The sequence below is a fragment of the Aphelocoma coerulescens genome, chromosome 15 (assembly GCF_041296385.1).
Source record: "Aphelocoma coerulescens isolate FSJ_1873_10779 chromosome 15, UR_Acoe_1.0, whole genome shotgun sequence".
Taxonomy (NCBI): Eukaryota; Metazoa; Chordata; class Aves; order Passeriformes; family Corvidae; genus Aphelocoma; species Aphelocoma coerulescens.
Window position 1 is genome coordinate 7,632,843 of NC_091029.1, and position 19,303 is coordinate 7,652,145.

At 41.5% G+C, this 19,303-nt stretch overlaps 1 protein-coding gene across 8 annotated transcripts in view; it reads left to right on the top strand.

Moving 5' to 3' along the window:
- ARVCF (ARVCF delta catenin family member) overlaps positions 1-19,303 on the top strand; it is a 259,867-nt gene that overhangs the window by 158,322 nt on the left and 82,242 nt on the right. For 5 of the 8 annotated variants that reach the window (XM_069030537.1, XM_069030538.1, XM_069030539.1 and 2 more), the window contains one exon: positions 11,693-11,851. In XM_069030537.1, coding sequence (XP_068886638.1) covers positions 11,726-11,851 — 126 coding nt within the window. In that variant the 5' untranslated portion in view covers positions 11,693-11,725. Of the gene's footprint in view, positions 1-4,221; positions 4,261-11,692; positions 11,852-19,303 lie in introns of all 8 variants that reach the window. The other 3 variants (XM_069030533.1, XM_069030532.1, XM_069030540.1) reach the window with 1 other exon arrangement.

A 19,303-nucleotide genomic window follows, 5' to 3' on the forward strand; every position in this document is an offset into this window, starting at 1 on the left:
AGAATGACATTATGGTGTTTGGAAAGCCTTAATAAAGAATCTTAATATACTGCCATGTGTGGAGGGAGCTACTGTTCACCAGAAGATTTATACGGTGAACGAAAGCAGTGTTAACAGGATGGAATTAAAGACTGAAATATTTCTTTCTTACTTCTCCCCCTCCTTCCCTTTTCCTGCCACTTTTTTTCATGGGAAAGCCACTGATTTGGCTTCCACATGACATTCTTCTCATTCATGGGCTCGCTCTCTTCTCATTTTTATCTGTCCTCCCCTTTTCCCGACGTGCTTTATTGTTTGGTTTTGCCCTCCCTGGATAGACTCATGTATTTTGTAATGCTTTTCTCCTCTGCTCATCTTTTTCTGGTGGTCCTCAGGCTCCAGCGTCACTTTTGCAACTGTTTGCCAAACTTACCCTCTTCCATTCATATGTTTATCTGTTGCTAACTGTTGTACTCCCTGATTTAGCAAGTTGAGGAGTGGAATATTACAAATTTCTGTCAGATGACTTTATTTGTTAACAACTTGTTAATATCATTATGAGTGATGGGTTAGTCCAGGTCAGCAAACCTGACTTGTGGGTTCAGCAGCACCTTTTTGGAGATGTTTTTTGTTGCTGGGGACTCTGGGGAGGAATTAAAAGACACTGTCTTGGGCTAAAAACTAAACCCACAAGCTGAAAACCAAAGTAGGATGAACCCTGCTGGTATGTGTTTCTGAGAATATTCCCAGTGCTGTGCTCAGGGTGAGTCCTGGAGGCAGCAGCAGTGTTTCTGGCAGGGTGCTCATTGTGGGCGGTGGACTTGCTGCTGCTAAATTTGTAGTGATTGAGTCTGTCCTACTGTTTAAAAAAGGTGGGTGGGATGACTGTTTATCTTTGATTCCTTGTGAAGAATTGGAGGAAAAGTAAAACGGCTTCATTTGAACTTTGGGAAGGACAGCTGTGTGTATAGATGATCCCAGGACAGCTAATGCTTTATGGAGGACTTTGGTTTATTTCTGCCAAAATTTTAATAGAGGAGGTGGGTCATAGGAAAGCCTATAAAGGAGAGAAGGCAAGACTGGGTACCTGGGTACTGCATATTCTACCAGAACAGGTGAAAATGGCATGCCCTGCACAGGCCTGATTTACAAAGGGAGTCTAACACAGGAGGATCGTTTGTGTGGAAGGGAGGCAGTCACTGCTGCCAGCATGCATGTAGGGATTTAGGCACTTTGAACGGTTCTGGCCAGGGTGTGAGCATTGGGGCTGGGAGTTTACTAAGGCACTGTCTCCTATTTGCAGCCTCATTTTGGCAGGGCTTCTCTGGAAAAATTAAAGATTCTGTTTTCTGGCATAAAACTGCAACAAGGAGTGGGAGGGAAGTGCAGCTGTCCTGTCCCTAGGTTCAAACAGCTTGTCTTGCCAACTGCAGAGAAATGCAGCATTCAGAGCATGAGTTTAGTTTTCTGACTGATGGTTGTTAATAGCAAGTCCTTGGTTTCATCCTGTATGATCACTTGTTTTTATCTGTGTGTGTTTAATTGAGAAATGGCTCTCTCAAAAGCCCTCTGAGAACCTGTTTAAAAGTGATTTAGACTGCAGACTCTTGGGCTGTATCTTGTCTTAGTCTTCATATTTGAATTCCATTGTGAAGTCCCAAACAAAAGCCTATCAGAAATAATAATAATAAAGGTACTATGTAAATAATTGAGTGCTTGACAAATGTGACAGGATTTTACAATTCAAGTGCTTTAATCCAGAAGAGCTGGCTTTATACACAGTGCCAGTAGGAGCAAATGGTCATAGAAAGATGCCTGTTTTCAGCAAGCGTGTGAAACCATTAGCCAGAGCTGATGACAAATGGAAAAAGCCAAACACACTTAACTAAGAAATTGAGAGCTGTTTTACTTTGCTGGTGAAGGTATTTACCTCTGGGCAAGTGACTTCCACCTTATCTTAAATGACTTTTTCCTTTTTGAGATTCATGCTCGTCATGCAGTAATAGCAGTCCTTGCTGACTGTCGATACTGAGCGCTCTTATTATAAACTGAATGGAGCCAGTGGTTTCCCATTAATTTTCCTGGTGACAATGCCTGGATAAATGGTGCTCATGTCTTCTCTTTTCCCCTTCAGTCGCTGGTTGCTGCTACACACAGCTATTTCAGTTATGCTGGCACTACAGGGTTTTGGGGGCTGTGCTGTAGACAGCAAGGGCTGGGGAATGGGACAGACAGTCCTTCCTGGGTGATGGTTGTTTCCTCAGTTGACTGAGAAATGTCCACAATGCTCTGGTTTGTATTGACCTTACTTGAAGTACTGCTTGACAGCTGAGAAGGGGCTTCACCCTTGTGCGCTGGTGGGAGGAGAAGGAACTCCTTCGGCCAAAAGATGAACAGGCATCATTAGCGCCCCTTCTGTGGCTTACAGAAATCTCTTCATTTCATTTAAGTGTAGTTTGCTGAGGGCAGGCTGGGGGGGATGATGGGGAATTCCTTCACAAGCCTTAAATAATTTATTCTTAGCCTGAAAAGTCTTCGGAGCATTGTATCAGACAGGTAGGAGCAGTTGTGTGCATGCATGTGAGCACCTCTCCATTATCAGGTTTATGAGTAAAAAGGAACCTTTCTTAAAAATAATTAGGTCCAACCTGCTAAGCAGCAAAATTTTACCATGTAAGTGTTTCTTGAGCAATTCACAGTTGCTGTCTTAAAATTAAATGTGTGTGTCTTGTCAGTCTTCATCACTGGCACTGGTTAAGCCCTTCTCTCTGAAGGGCTCTCCATTAGCTTTCCATTATACCTGTAGGCACTTGACTTGTAATCACATCACTCCTTGACCTTCCTCTGAGGTTAATGGCTTGGACCTTAGGCATGAAAGACCTCTGATCCTGTTCTCTGGCTGTTCTGTCAGCTGTGCTCTGAGCCCACTGCAAGTGCATCCACATCCTTCCACAGCTGTGGGTACGAGAACTGAGCAGGTTCTTACTCAGCATTTTCCCTCATATCCAAGTGCTCACTTTCATCTTTTGTTTTTCTTTTCCTTTTTTTTTTTGCTTTACATACTGTTTATTGCTAGTTAAGCATGAGCTTAGCACAGGCACTTGATCTCTTACCGGTGTGTGGGGGCTGGCCATGTACAAGTAGGGGTTATAAGGTCAGTCTTAGGGAATAAACAGAAAATGTGTGAAGTAAACAGACTACTGGACAAAAAGCCATTGGTGAACTCTCTTGGGTAGTTGAAGCAGCACAGTAACTGCATCGCACTTGGGAAAATTGTCCTTCTCCTGGAATCTCTTCCATTTGGAAGATGTACAGCAGTCGGAGTGGCCTTTGGCTTGTTGACTTGTTTGTGTCTTTGGTGTTCCAATGGACTTGTAGCTATCCGGAGACCTCCCACACAGTTCCTTTCCTGCTGTCCCTTTTCTGCTCTCTGGGGTTACACAGCAGGGGGAGCTGGGCTGTGGTCGAGGCTGTTCACACGTTCCTGCTGTGCTTTGTTCAGACCATGGCTTTTGGTGAGGGGCTGGAAGGGGTTGAGATGCAGAGGGAAGAAGTGGTGTGTGATTTAACAGGGGTAATCTCCTGTTTGGGCTGATACAGTCCTGCTGCCTCACTGCCAGGCAGACCTGCTCTGGGGCTTAATAGTGAGAGACACTGGCAGGCACAGTCCTTGTGAGATGGGTGATTGGATTTATTGTCAATTGCTTTATATTCCCTAGAATGAGAAATAATTTATTTCAAGGAACAGCTTTCTTGGAATGCCATCTTAAGAAATCATCAGTGGTCTGTTTGTTCTGTTTCCCTCAGGATTAAAAGCTTTTTTGTTGTTGTTTTTTGAGGTTTTTTGCTTTTTGTGTTGTGTGTTTTTCCACAAAAAGCATTTTTGTTGCGTCGTTCAGATCTACCCGCAAGATTGTGGGTGGGCGAGGAGATGAGTTAAATTTAACACTGATCTGATATGGCTCCTAGGACACTCAAATAATGCTCCAGCCTTGGTCGTAATTCAAAGAATGCAGAGATGGTTTACATCTGCCTTGAAGTTAAAAGCAATTCTCTAAGGTAGTTTTGTAGCACTGCAAGTGGGCGTGAGTGTGTTAGCCTAGAACTGGCTGGGTCTGGCAGGCTTTGGTTTAACTCTCTAATGATGTGTGAAGGTGGCTGGGGTAGAGTCTGGGACACAGACAGCATAAAGAAACTTTCTGTTCTCACCTGCCAAACTGACAGTTGTTTTTTTTGTTTTAGATGAAGGACCTAGCTTGTACTTCTGACTCCCATGTGCATGTAAGTTTGTGGACTTGCTATCTAGTAATACGTGCATCCATTTAATTTGTGATCCAAACTCTGTGGGGCTCAGAAGAAATTAAATCTGAATGCCTGTCTTGCAGAAAGGAATGTAAAATTAGTCATCCCACACCACCCTTAATGCCAGCATTGTAGAGGCAGCAGGTGGAGATGAAGGAAAAAACTTGCTGGAAAATTATAATCCATGATGTAACCTCATCCCAGTAAAAATGTCCCTAATTTAGCCTTGGTTGGTTCATTTGAAAGGCTCCAGAGAGGAAGCAAGTCAGATCTGTTTTGGGTTTGGTCAAAGATCAGGCATGTAGATTTACATTGTATTTGTCTTTGGCAGGTAGTTTGGCAAATTGCAGTGAACTCTCTGTACAGATCTTGGTGAGAAACAGTCATTTCCTGCTCAGTTTCCTACTGGGCAGACTGTCCTGATAAACACTGGCCATTGCTGTCAGCAGTTAAGGGAAAGAGAGCTGTGTGTGCCAGGTGCTCTTTCCTTTTTTGGGGGCTTGTTTTTGGTTTGTTTTTTTTTTTTTGTCCTGTATCATTTTTATATTACAAATAATGGCTTATGGTTCTATTTTACTACCTGATCTTGCTGAACTGCTGGGAGAAAAAGGGCTTGTGACTAAGGGACTGAGTGATGACTTGTGATATCCTTGTCCTGTCTGGGTTCTACACAGAGTACTTACACTGGGCCTTTGAGGCCTGGATTCATCCTCCAGCTTTAATGCTGTCTTGAAGCACTTGATACAATTTCCCTGCAGAATTGATGGCAAAAGCTGGATATGTCCAAGGAAGTAATTTAGTCTGTGCAAGATCTGTTCTCTGAGGCTCCTACTCTTCTTTTCGACTAAAGGGAAAGAATTAAGTTATCTTGCATTTAGATACCTTGCTAAGCTGCCTAAAGTTAGATGGTGTGAATTTGAACCTATTACTCATCCATTTCCCCATCTGGAAGTTGCATGTTCCCAGTCTTCCTTCCCAGGAGCTGTTGAGGTGAGCAGACAGCTCTGTCACATCGCAGCACTGTTGCCCTTTGCAGTGCAAAAGCTGCTGCTGATAGTTTTGTTCAGAAAATCAGTGGGCATGTGTGGCTTCCTGAGCATTACCTTAATGTAGTGGCACTGATTAACATGTAAGTTTTAAATATATATCATCACATCTGTTGAAGTTGACTGAGATGTGATGTCTTGACACCCTTGGTTAACACCCAGTCAATCTGAAAAGCAGGCCAAGGCAATAGAGAGCCCTGAGAGACACCTTGTCAGAGTGACAAATTGCCCTTTCTGATTCAAAGGACCAGCCTGCGTGGCAGAGCTAAACAGCTCCTGGAGAAAGGAGAGGAGTGCATGGGAAAAATACCCTATTCATTTAGGCCTTCCCATGTATTTATTGTATGTTGCTCAGAGTTGAAGATCTTTGTTTTCCTTCCTCTGAAACAACTTAACAGCAGGTTGAGAGGAGCAAAGCCCCTGGGATTCTCCCTCTCCCACTTCTCGTTCTTACAAACTGTTTACAGTCTCCTTCAGTTTCCTAGCTTTGTATGGAAAAGTTCAGTGGGTCAGCATTCCCTTTAGCTTCATCCATCATTCCAGTCAATTGGAAATAGTTGAGGGCCAATTGCCTGGTCTACCATTAACTGAGACACTCCAGATTGTTTAAAATAGCATAAAAGCCCTCTTTGTTGACCGTTGGGCAGGCACTGGATTTCCCCGTTGATGGGCAGCTACCGCGTGGCTGAACAGAACCCCAGTGTGCCTTGCTGTACTTGAGGGATGAATATTGCTACTCCAGGCCTTGTCTGGGGTTTGATTCCTTCTCCTTCACCTCCGCCTCTTGCTCTCCCTGAAAGGTGTGATGCCTTCAAAGGGTGAATTACCAAGCCTGCTTCCAAAAAAAAAAAAGCTCCTCTTTGTGGCTTTTCAGAACTTCTGTAGTTGAGGGTTTTTTCCAGTTGCTGAAATGGTCCTTTTAACCTTGGTGCTTTAAAAGCTCTTGGCATTATTTGTTCGGTGCTTGTCGTGTGTGTTTCTAAAGGACAAAGGAAGTGTGTAAGTGTTCAGGAAACAGTTAGTGCATTGTGGTGTGGGGCTGAGTTCATTCTGGTACCCTGTGCCAGGACAGCCTGCTTTCATTTGTGGCTAACATTTCCCTTCTGTTCTGAGCTGACCAGCCTTAGGGTAGAGTTTGTGTCAGAGCTCTAACAGAGCTTGAAGCTTTCTCATAGGTTAATGTGTTTGGGTTCACATTGAAGTGCATTGAATCCATTGTATACATATACATAAATACAGATTTATATACATGAACCCTACATTGTATTTCACATAACAAAACAGAAAAGTAGGTTTACTAAATGGAAATTAGTTTATCTGCAGCAAAGTAGATATTTATGTATTCCCATATTTAAGTCATATTTAACTCTTGTTCCAGCACCATGTGCTGCCTGGGTTTCAGTACAGGCTGGTCCGTGTGCTTTTTGTTGTTCTAGAGCCGTTTTGCTTGAATGTGCCATGATTTGATCCCAGCTTTGGGGCAAGGTTTCCCCAATCATGAAGAATTTGGGTAGGTCTAGCTGCATACCTGTGCTTGGTGCTGAAGACCTGGATCTTGCTGTGTTTTTTGAGTTGAGGGAAACAGCCTGTGTCAGTCCTTGAGCTTAAGGTCTCCATGTGCTTGCAGAAGGTGCCCTGCCTTGCAGTAGTGCAAGCACTGCAGTGTGTGAGGGCTCCCCTGTTTCTGAAGAACAAACTAGAAAGCATGGGATGGTACTGCTGCCCCTCAGGTGACACTGGCTCAGTGATGGGCATGAGCTGCTCAGCATGGAGTCCATCTTCTGCACTGCTGAGGTGCACGGAGGCTCTCAGGACAAATCAGGGGAAAGAGCCCAGCAGGCATTTTGAGGCTGTGGTGAAAGAAGGGTGCTCTGATGAGGCAGGGGGATGTGATAACCAGATTTGAGAGTCTTCAGCTGCTGGGGAGTTGGACTTTAGAAAGTCTACCACAAATACACCAAGTTCGACAAATTCCTCCAGTGATTTCTTTCCTCTCTGATGTCCCAGTCTGATGCAGATCTCAAGACAGACTTTTTTCAGCTGCTGTGTTCCTGCAGACTTGCCTTTTGTGTCTTTCTCCACATGCCTTCAGCGAACAAAAGCTTGAGGACATGACTGAGCTGGAAGTGCACACCTGAGTGGCAAGGAGACCATTGGGGCAGAATATCAGCCTGAGACTTGGCTCTGACAAAGCCAGTCTTTGCTTGCTTTACACTTAGAAATAATCTCATGCTTTGCACAGATTGAAGCTGTAATAAGTCATTTAAAGAGTAGTAGAGGAGAGAGAATCCACATTTAATTCAATTACCATTGTTCTCCAATGCCACTAATTATGCCCAGACTTGTAATGTGTTTCACAGGAGCTGATACACTTGAGCTCTGTCTGTGCTGGGGTTGACTGAGGACAAGTATGTCTGCTGATGTAGAATCCAGCCTTTGTGCTTTGCAAAAACCTTCAAATTTGGTATCTGACAGTAGCCTGGAGTAAGGAGTAGCTGGAATAGCCTGCACTGAAATCTTCTGAAAAAAGGGGATCTTGGGGAGAACGAAGATTCGACGTACATGATTTCAGCGTTCTTGAAGAGGGGCTGTTTTAGTGGAAATAATAATCTCCTGCAATTTTATATTGTTTCCAGACTGTTTAAAATTGTTCCATAGGCAGAGAATAAAGAACTTTGTTTACTGTCTTAAAGTCGGATGTCTGATCCTCCTGGGGGAGGTTATTCTTTTATTAAAACAGATATAAAATAGCTACTTTGATGGAACTACAACGCTAGGAATTGAAATGGCGATGATTACAGAAGCTGTAGTATTCTAATGCAAAATAAGCCCTAGGAGATATGTGCCCTAAATGATAAATCACTGTTCTTTAACAAAACAAGAATTACTGTTATTTTATGCTTCTTGGTTATTTTACAAGGTCTTTAGCTGTTCCATCTGCGCTTAACTTTTACAGGCTGGAGGTAAATTGATTGTTGCTTTGTGTTTTAAATAGCATGGCTTTTTAAAAGCACACTGGAGATGCAAGTACAAATCAACAGGATAGGATTCATTTGGTCTCAAAAAAGCAAGAGTAAAAGCAGGAGTCATGACTGCTGACACCACATGCAATAACTGTACTGGAATCTGTTCTCATAATTTGGTAGTGTTTTGTAATCTCATTGCTTTTGCTTTGAAAGGCCCCGGTAAGGTAAATGAGTGTGTGTTGTTCTGAACTGGAATTAACCTCCTTCTAGCAGCCAGGGAACTAACTACTGGTAGCATTATTCATTAGGGGTGTCATGTTCCAGCCCTATCCAGCAACTTGTGGTTTACTCTGGATAATTAGGCTTATCTGCCAGATGTTTGGAATCTGAGATGCTGAGGTGTATTTAGCAAAAAAAGAGCGTTCTAAATACTGGCTTCGAAACTGAGCAAATAGTTGAAAGGGGTAATGTGTCCCAGTTTCTGCAAATTGTGATGACCTAAAATCCTTAATGATGGAGTCTAAAAACAGACAACAAAACCTTTGCATCTTTTCTACGTTAATTTTAGCTTGTGACAGCTCCAAGCTAGCGATGTAGAGAAAGTACTGGGTTTGGAGATCAAAGAACCACCTGGTTCAGGTAATTCAGGGGTAAGCTGGGTGATAGGCTGTCCCCTTGGCTCACTGCATTCCTCAGTAGATCCATAGTAAGAAGGAAGACACAGTAGATGCCAGTCTGGTTACCTGTCTGTGTTGAGATATCTACCTTGAACTTTGCAAGCTTTTAGGCTTTCTGATGCTTAGGACAGTCTCTTGCTAACAATAGTTTTCTCTTCTAGGAATGCAGATCTGTACCATATCTGCCTGAATCTTCATTTTAGAAGCAGCTAGAGGATAAAACCCAGCACAATGCTCATTTAAAGTCAATATGCTCTAGCTTGCAATTTGCTCATGTTTAAGTGCCCAGCTTTTAAGGTTTCCTTTGCCCACAGGCAGTCTGAATACAAAGGCAGACTTTACGCTTTTTTAAATAAAGAAAAAGTATTGCAAAAGCTCAAAGAACAAAATAGTTCTTTCCACCTTCCATCTCCTCAGGTTTATTATCAGAAAACAGAGGCTGCCTCTATAAAGTCTAGAGGGGAACTAAGAGATGCCAGTACCTCAAGTGCATCTGGAAATGAAGGTGGTGGATGAGCTGTGTGTGTACGTACATGTGTGAGAGGAGTGAGAAGGTCCCACCTTGGAGCAGTTTTGGCATTCGATGGTGAGGTTTACAGGGATAAGGTGTTGTGCAAAATCCCTCTACATATAAGTAGTAGTATTTGTTCTTGGTGAGGTTTGATTGAGTGAAGATGAACAGAAGTTCTGAGTCTCTACTGTATTGCAGTATTGTGTAAATTATTCTCTTTGGAGGAAAGCTTTGCTGTGGGGTGTGAGAAAGGGAGTTGCAGTTATGACACAGTTTCTTAAGAAAAAATGTGAAGAGAATAATGTATTTATTGCAGGAGCAAGTTCCCCTTCTGGAGCCACACGCAGAAGACATGATGCAACATCTGAACTCTACCATAAAGAATTCAGCATGTATCATAAGTTGCCATTAATGATTTGAGTACTGCAGACTGGAAGGAGTGATTTTCTTAAGGATTTCAGAAGCCTTATTCTCATTGATTGATTCTGTAACCTGAGTTATTCTGTGGTTTCAATAGAAATGGAAGTAGTGCTTGCTTGTATCACTTCTGGTGCCTTACCTTTGAAGGCTGTCCATGTTGCATTTTGACTTAGGTGATTGCCAGAGGCTTATTGTCATGGTCTTGGTTAATATTCATGCTTACCTGAAAATGGGAGTGTCTTTCTTACTGAAGTCTTGAGTTCCAGAAGGTCAGAATACAGCTGTAAATAAATGAAAACTGAGCAGGGACATCTCAGCTTGTTCAAAGGGAAATTATAGATCATGCAAAAATTAAATGTGGACCTTAATGAGACCTCGGCAGCAAAAGGTCACTGGAGGCCTGCACAAAACATGGCACAGCAAAAGGGGAAATTCAAAGGCTATAGTTGGGTTGAAATGCAATTTTTCTCAATAAAATGATGCAAAATGTAGTGTTGTAGTTCCCTGGTGATGAAGCTGTTCACAGGTGGAGAATGTTTTAACCTTTATGTAATTAGGCTGGGCACCTCTATTGCAATAGTTTCATCCCAACCCTTTTTGTTTTCCTGTGATGTGAAGAGATAGAGTGGATTTGTCCAGAGAGTTTGCTTTAGGCAGAGTGTGCTCAATTTGCAGTTTTGGGCTCTATGTCATTCTTCTTCGATTTTTTTGTGCTTTTTTTTTTTAAATATGTGTGTAAAAATGTGTGTGTGTATATAGTCCTTAATAAAGGATATTCTTTGAGTGTTTGACAAGATGTGCCAACAGAAGCCCTGCTTTGGCTTTAAAGCCTGTGTAGCCAGATACCTTCAGGGCTGGTAATGAAATGATCAGTCTGTCATTGCATTTTACATGGCTGAGGATTCATAATGCTGGGCAAAAGGCTGAGTTCTCAGTGCATAAGCTGGTTCTTTATTGGCCTCTTGCTGGGAAACTTCTGAAAGATATTCATTCATCTACCAAAGGGAGCTTCTCTGATTTCTGTGCTGAAACTCACAATTGCATAAGAAAAAGGAAGGTTCAGCTGCTGGTGCTGGCAGAGCATTCTCTTTGGGCAGTATCCCTGCAAGAACCCGCCTTTGATCTCCAGTCTTTCTGTTTAGTTTCTATTATGTTGTGTATCTGTTACAAATTTTAAATAAGCTTGTAGCCAGTTAGATCTTATGGACTTAGTGAAGACGTGAGAAGGGAAGCATTTCACTGAATTAATCTCTAGCCATGCATTTTTTGTTAAATTGTCGTTGCTTTGGACAGTTTGAGAAAGGTGTCTGTTTAATTGTAGGTGTTGACGTTTTATAGTCTTCTCTAGTCTCCAGCTGAGTGTACTTTATCAAATGAAAAGAAACATTCAATGGTGTGTAAGATTAACTGCTCTGAAAGCCAGTGGGCCTGTTCACTGCAGAGCTAAAAGAATGGTTTTGCAGCCAAAGATTCCACTCCTCCTATGCTGGGCATTGAGGAGAAAGCTGAAAGCAGATTTAAATATAAGATAGTAGTCTGTAAGTCTGTTGCCTATTAATAAGAAGTACTTGATAGATGCTTCACGTGATTTCTATTTGCTGCACTGAGCCCAGTCATTCCAGCACAGTTGCAGCAAGCTTGTCTGAGACACAAAATACGCCTTTCTCTGAATCTCTGCTTGCAAACTGTAGGGTAAAATGTGTTTTAAATCAATGAAGCTGAAATCAGTAGAACAGTTAAACCATGATGGCAGAAATTAAAAGTTCAATTTTTTTTTACCTGCTTCTTTAGGAACAAAGCCCCAGTAACCAGACTTCAATAGCAATGATGCAAGAGCCTCAAGAAATGGTGGAAGAGACAGTTACTGTGGAGGAAGACCCAGGCACTCCCACTTCCCACGTGTCTATTGTCACTTCTGAAGATGGAACCACAAGGAGAACTGAAACCAAGGTGAGAGGTTAATAACCACTGAGGAAAATGGCAAAGTGCTATCTAATCATGGAATAGAAATAGCAGGGAGTAGCCTGAGTGATGACAATCATGCTGTTGTGATCCTCAGTGATTTTGAATGTTGTGTTTGCCAGCAGAGCTGAGTTCAGGGTTTTTTCAGTTTCACTTCTGTGTCTAGATTGCTCCCTATCAGCTATGCTGATACAGCTGTTCATGGATCCATAAACTGAGCAGTAGAAATTAGCCAGGTTAACCAAACAAAAACACTAGAACCCTTTCTCAGGCTGCTTATTCTTGTAACATTAACTTCATTCTACTGAAGCAGTTCACAGCATTGCCCTGCAAACGCATACAGTGATACGAAAATTGATGAGTTGGTAGGGCTTGGCTGAGGAAAATATGCTTGGAAATATGTCTTAAATTAGTGACAATCTGCAATAACATTATGTCATTATGCACTTGTCCTTTAGAACAAGAAACAGCCTATGTAAATAACACCATAGCATTTAAAATCTGCAACAGTCTTGTGAATGACATCTTACTCCTAATGCATGGGGAAAGCTGGGTGTGCTCTCAAGTGACTTGTACCTCAGGTTTGGCTGGATTACAGGTGTTGCAAATGTTCTAATTTTCCTGATAACTTTTTGTTCCTTGTGTAAGGTAATTTTGCAGTCTCTGTTGAGCAGGTGCTGTATGTTCATGGCTGCCTTGCATGCTTTCAGCACCACTGGAAAGTTACAAAGATTAAGGGTGATTCCCTTTTTAAAAATTTCTAAAAAGAGGGGGAATTGTTCAACTGCTTTCTGTGTTAAAAGGAGTTGAACAGAGGTCACTGTGTAAATCACTGTTTATTTTCACTGGTGTTGCAGAATTGCAGTCTGCTAAGATATCTATTCAGGACATCAGATCCTCAGGTTGAAGTAAATAAATGTTGATTTCCTGAGGTCAGTGGGCCTGTACACATTATAATAAACTGAGTATCTGGTTTAATATTTGTTGCAGTTAGTTAGAAGGTAAATGTAACTGGCCTATTTTCTCATTGTTGGAGGGAGATGAAGGTCTTTAAATAAAAATAAAACAGATGAACAAAAAGCCCCCACATTTTATTAGCTCTTCAAATAATCTAATGTATTTAGTTTGTGACTTAGAGGAAAGAAATTCTGTTTTCTTTCTACTGACAGCAGCAACAACTGTTATTTGCAGGAAGGAAGTGATAAAATTACAGTGGGGATGGACACCTTTTTATATGTACTAATAGTAGTGCATAGTTTTAGGAGGCTGTAAGTGCAGCTATGCAAAGGCATAAGATTATAGCTATGACTGTAAAAATAGAGGTGAGGCCATGCAGTGGTCCCTAGATAACAGGACCACATGGAGTGAAGTAATTTGTCTGAAATAGTTGTGCCTCTGATAAAAGCTGCGTGTTTGTCGGGGCCTCAGAGGTGCGATTTTCTCCTCTGTATCAGGAGCCTCCTGTTTTTCCATCTTCCCACAGAAAAGGATAGTGACAGCTTCAAAACAGGCATTGTGGCTACATATGGGAAAGGAAAATTGAAAAAACAGCAACCCTGGAGCTACTGTTCCATTTCAAAGAGCAAGGCTTTCTTCTGTTACTGTAGGTCATTGCAGGCACTGAAGTGTGTCCAGAATGGGGGTAGGATGCGTAGCTGTCTTACTCTCCGTTTGTGTTGTTTCAAATAATGCCACTGACTTCAGCTTATGTGCTATCCAGAGCTGTTTCCTAGTAATTCATTGCTAAAAAGACCAACAAAAAATATTAAAAACCCAGTTGTTGAGAAAAGTGATTCTGAAATGTCAAAACACAGCCTGGCTTAGCCATGACTGTCAGAAAAGGTGCTGAGACTTTGCTGCGGTTGTTGTTGCCTCTGAAATGGTTTTGTTTTGACTTATCCTTGCTGTGATAAAATGGTATAGATTTAACAGCTCTTAGATACTAATCCGAGGTCAGATTTTACAATTTTTTCACATCACTTGGTCTTTGACTTGCATTTTGTTTTGGTAGGGATTGTGAAAATGAAAACTGTCACCGGGATTTAGTAGCATCAGTTAATTGCCCTGGAGTTAATTATCATTGACACTATTATTTTTAATAGGTATCATCCTAGTGCTTTCATAGCTCATGCTATTATATGTGAGAGCCCTACAGAGAAAATTAAGTTTTCTGGTACCTCTGTGCAGTGGCAGAATTCTGACCTTGCTGCTCAGAGGAGGGTGGTGAAGAAATCTTCCTGGCATGGGAGATACAAACGCATCGCGGCTGGGCATCCACTTGCAGGAGTAGGAGGTGTTGAGCCCAAAACCTGCAGTTTTGTGTCTCTGCCTGTTCCCTCACAGACTTAAAGAAATTAAAAATACAAATAACATCGCCCCCCCCCAAACAAAAACCCCAAATCAAAACCACCACATGAATCTGGCTGTGCATTCAGTGTGCAGGTGGTGCTTGTCCTTGTAAAGGAGCAACATTTCCTGTGGTGGGAATCCTTTAGTCTCTTTTCAGTAATATCCAGTGTGTAAAGTTGAGATGGTCACACTGTGCTCAGGGGAGGTAGGTTTTTGCTCAGCTTTTCTTTTTACTCTGAGCAATAGCCTTTCATGCTCTACATTGCTGTGCTTGCTCCAGGCTCCTTTAAGGAAGGGTTTAGAACCTGTTTTTGTTATGTCTGTAACTAAAAGGCTCTACTGGACAGTGTCAGTCACAATCTCCAGCATATCTATCTTGCAAAGAAAGTGGAAGCACAAGATACTTCCTCTGACAGAGTAAATAATACTGCTCATGTCTTTTTAAGAGCCAGAGAGACCAGAGACGTTTTCCAAATGTATTCTTTCTTTGGTGGATAGCTTATGTGGGGAGTAGTCAACCTAATGCCACTTTTGGATTCTTAAAAGGAAATTGTCGCTTATTTTTGCTAAATTGCGTGAATTTCCAGCTTGCTGGAGAGCAATGCCTCTGAAATTCTTCCTCTTGAAATGCAGCACAGCAAAGGCTGTAAGCATGAATGCTCCTGGATGCTGCTGTTCCTTTATTCTCTATGCCTTCTCTTGTTGTTTCAAACCCGTAATTTATAGAGGTTATTCTTTTCAATAGTGTATTAAGTAAACAACCTTAATCTAGATGCATTGACAGTTTTGCTTTGCTTTTCCCCTCATCTTTGAAAATGCCTGTAGCAGTGAAGCAGGAAGAAGGCGTAATAGAATTTAATATTTGACATATTTTAAATAGAGAACATCTGCCTTTTCAAAATGAGATATCTCTGAGTAATTTTCCCCTACCTGTTATTCTTTTAGTGTTGTACCGAGTCCCTACATAACATTCATTGCACAAAAGATATAGCAGATAACACTTCATTTCAACTTTATAATATCTCTGGAAGCCAAATACCTATCAAGCTAAAACAGTGAAAGTCACCTTGGGGAGAGACTTCCACTTCTTGCTGCTTGCTGGAGCACTGTCAGGTGTTAAAGGAAGCCTGTTGTAAGTGGCTCAAGAGAACTCAGTAAAGCAAGTTAGATGTGTGTGTGCTTGTGTAAATGTTAGCTTTTTTTCTTTTTTTCAGGCACCTTTTATTTTTATCTTGGAAATGCCAAAAGATTGGAGAGATTTAGGTCACTGGTACTCACTGAAAATGGTATTTTATCATACCATACTGTGAAATCAATCTGTATACAAAGTTGTTTAATTTGTAGTCCATCCATTTTCCTTGAGCTTTCCAGTACTCAGCAAGTCCAGATCTTTCCCAGCAGTGATTAACTGCTGTTCCCACTTCCTGACACCCGTGCTTGTGACCAAAACCCTGGGTTGTGCTGGTGCTAGGTACCCCAAGAGGCAGTTCTTTGAAACTTTGCAGGAAATTCAAAGGAATTAGGTAATAGAGCAGGAATGGATTTCAGCTGGAGTCGAGGGCCCTTTCAAGATGTGAAATACTAGGCTTAAAATTGAAGGGGAGAAATTTCAGCCGTTGTTTTGAAAACCTACAGGGTGAGTTCTTCCACAGCATTTAATAGAAAGGTAATAGCTTCAACCTGTCTGTAGTTCAAAAATAAGCTCACAGAAATGTCAGGATGCTTAGACCCTCCTGTGTTCCTTCTCATCTGATTCTTGGTTTATGACAGCTTCAACAAAATTGTTAGCCCTATCACCTTTCACAATGAACTTAATTTATTTTTTAAAAAAAAGGCCAGCCAAAACCAACCTCAAAAACAAAATGGAAGACAAAATTATAGGTACTGGTTAAGATGACTGCATTTGACCATGACAGCCCAGTTCCACAGAAATCTTGGAACTGTCTTCACTCCTCTGTGATTGAGCCCTGTGGGGCACCTACTTATACCGTATGCACATGCATCCAGTAAATCCAGTTGTTGGGTAGTTTCATGTTTGTTCTCCCATTCTTCTAGATAAATAGGAGGCTGAGGGACAGAAAAATACAGAAGCTGCTTCAAATGTGTGAATATTTCCTTTATGTTCCATTGGCAAATGTATTTCCAGAAACAGTATTAGTGAAACCATTATCATGGGGTCTGTAAGGGAATTATTTACTAGAATAATTGTTATTTGGGGGGGGTGAACAATGGTAAGGTCCGTAAACCGGAAGTATACTTAGATTTTGGGGTGTGGAGAGCAGCAGTGAAAACACTGACTTGAAGTATCATAGAATTTTGGCTGCAGAGAGGTGTATTGTGGTTTTTTATACTGTAGCTGAAATCTTAGTATTTGTACAGGGATTAAAGAGTTATAAATATGTTGCAAGCATACTCAGCCAGCCTCTTCATAGGGAAGTACTCTGAAGCTTTCCTCTGGTACTCCAAGACTGGGGGATTGAAACAAGTGAGCATCTTTGATTTCATCGGGCTGAAAAAACCTTTTTACACAGGTTTTCTTTAGGGATGGAAAGTAAACAGAGGAAGTCAAATTACACTCAGAGTAACTTGTAACTCTGAATTTTTCATTAGAGCATATCTGTAGTGAGGAATTGATGCTAATAAGTCTTTTTTAAGATCGGGTGCATCTGTAGGATCAGGTGTCTCTCAGATGAGGCAGTCTGCTGGGACTCCCCCATTTGGAATAGCTTCATTGTCTTTGGCTAATGCATCAGTATTAAGGAAACCACAAAAATGTTGGCAGAGAAGATTACTATGCTGTCAGCTGCTCAAGATTGCTTGTGTTCTTTAAAGAAATAAAAATGAAACATTCCCTTGAGCAGGATTTCCTGAAATAAAGGTGTTTGATTTGTTGGTTAGGTTTCTTCTTTTGCTTGGAAACCTTACATTAAATGGACCTTCATCTGTGTGCTGGCTAATTGCTTCCAAAAAGCTTCCCCTTATTGTCCTGTCAGCAGCAAAATCTATTTGTCCCATGATAAATCTTCTATCTCAATGCCTATGCCTGACAAATGAGGCATGAGTGCAAATACTCCCTCTCTCTCAAAATATAAAATGACTCTGTTTGATTGCCCCAGTATAACACCTTTAACATTACTGAAGGCTTTTATGCTGTGAGAAATTCGTACTTCAGTGCTTGAGTGAAATGTTCCTTTTTATGTGTCTGACAAGGGGGTTTTGATTGTCCTGATACTTTGCATTTGCTGTTGGGTGCAGCATTCAGAAAATAGTAAGAGGTGAACCGGTGCTAATGTTGTAAACTTGTTCTTACATGTGCTGCCTGACACTGAATGTGGCTTTTTGATGAGCCACAGCCATGGAAAGCCTGTCTGTGCTAGTCTAAAAGACAGGAAAGTAAGGCAAATTAGGTGTAAATTGCAAATGAATCGCTTGCATTCTGTGTTGGTAATTTAAACTAAAACCCCAGATCTCTGTAAATACTCTGTAGAATTGCCAGAGTGTGGTGAAAAACTGAGTGTAACTGGTAGGTCACACATTGTCTAGGAGTTGATTTTTCAGTGATCTGAAATTTTGCTTTGTGGCTTTTGTGTATATGTAGCAACTGTTGGAGACAGTTGTCCTGGCTGTAATGTTTCTGTTTACCAATAACATGGAGCAAAGTCTTTGAAGATGGACCTGATCCTGCAGGTCAAAGCTTATTCCTTCTTTCGTGCTTTTCTGCAGCCAGATGAGGTGTATTAGGTACTTCCTCTTGTTTGATCTTAACAGCTTTAGGAAGAATGGCACGTGACAAACTGCAGGCATGGGAGCTCCTGTCTGAAAAGCAATGCTTGGACTTAGATTTGTTGTATAGTGCTGAAAGAAAGAGCTTTTGTGAGGTTATGCAAGGGCACTTCTTGGCATTTAGAAAGCTCCTTCGTTGTTCCCTTCCAAGCAAAAGTATCCATTTCTGATTCATCAAATTGCTGTCGTCCTACCTTAATTCCTGTTATTCCCATTACTGGTTCCCAAACTCAAGAACAGAAAGGCCCAGCACTTTGCCTCCAGTTTTGTCATGGCTTTGCAAGACTCACATATTTCAGGCCTGAGAAATGTGGCTTTTCCTACTCTTAGAAGATCACGTATGAATATGCCACTTTGAATAAAAGTATTGTTTCAGACTTCAGCAGGAGAACACTGAGCTGTGTTGCTTTGTGTGTATCCACTTCACAAAGAGCTACTGTAAACTCCGCCAGCTCTTTTTCTCCTCTCACTGCTGAGTTTATAAATGCTGTGACAGTGGTCACGCTGACAACTGAGCAGAAAGGAGAAGTACTGTGCACAGGTAACAAGCAAAAACCCCTGTTGGATTGTATGTCATGAAATAAATGCTGAGTTTCTAGTTTCTTTTCCTCCACTTGTTAAAATGTGTGCTTTGAAAAAGGGAGAAAAGATTCAGAGGCACGGAGGATGGCATCTTTCCTGATGTTTACTTGCTGAAGAAATCCCTTTGTATTGAAGAGGAAAATCCTTTCAGCTCAGGCTCATATTAGATACCAGGATCATGACATTGGTACCTGGCTATGCTGTATTCAGCGTGTTGCTCTCATTACACTGCTGGTGGAGAGGCATTTGTGCTTCTTTCAGTCTTGCAGGATTTCATTACTTCATTATGTTGAAGTGTCATTTGCTCACAGATGTGTCTAGGAAAAGAAATGCTGTTTGGGTGACTCTTTTTTCTGTTTGGGGTTTCTTTGTGAAAACATCTGGCTAGAGGACATGTCTGGAGCCACTTCAAGAGATGTACTCTAATTATTTTGTTTTGTAGCAGCTTGGCTTATCTGTTGGCAAGCTAAAAGTTTAAATTGGTGGCTATAGGTCAAAATAATTATTTGGACTTCAGAGCCACTGAGCAATCTAGGGATACATGTTGTGGTTAACATTTCCCTTGAATGTAACATTTCATTCTGAGACCTACATGAAGAGAAGTGTCATTTGCTGATGCTTATTTATGTCTGTAATACCTTAGAAACCCCAAATACCTTTTACCAATTTCATCTTTTGTTCTTCCCCTGGTGCGTGTAATGCTGTCAGGTGGGTTGATTCTCCCTC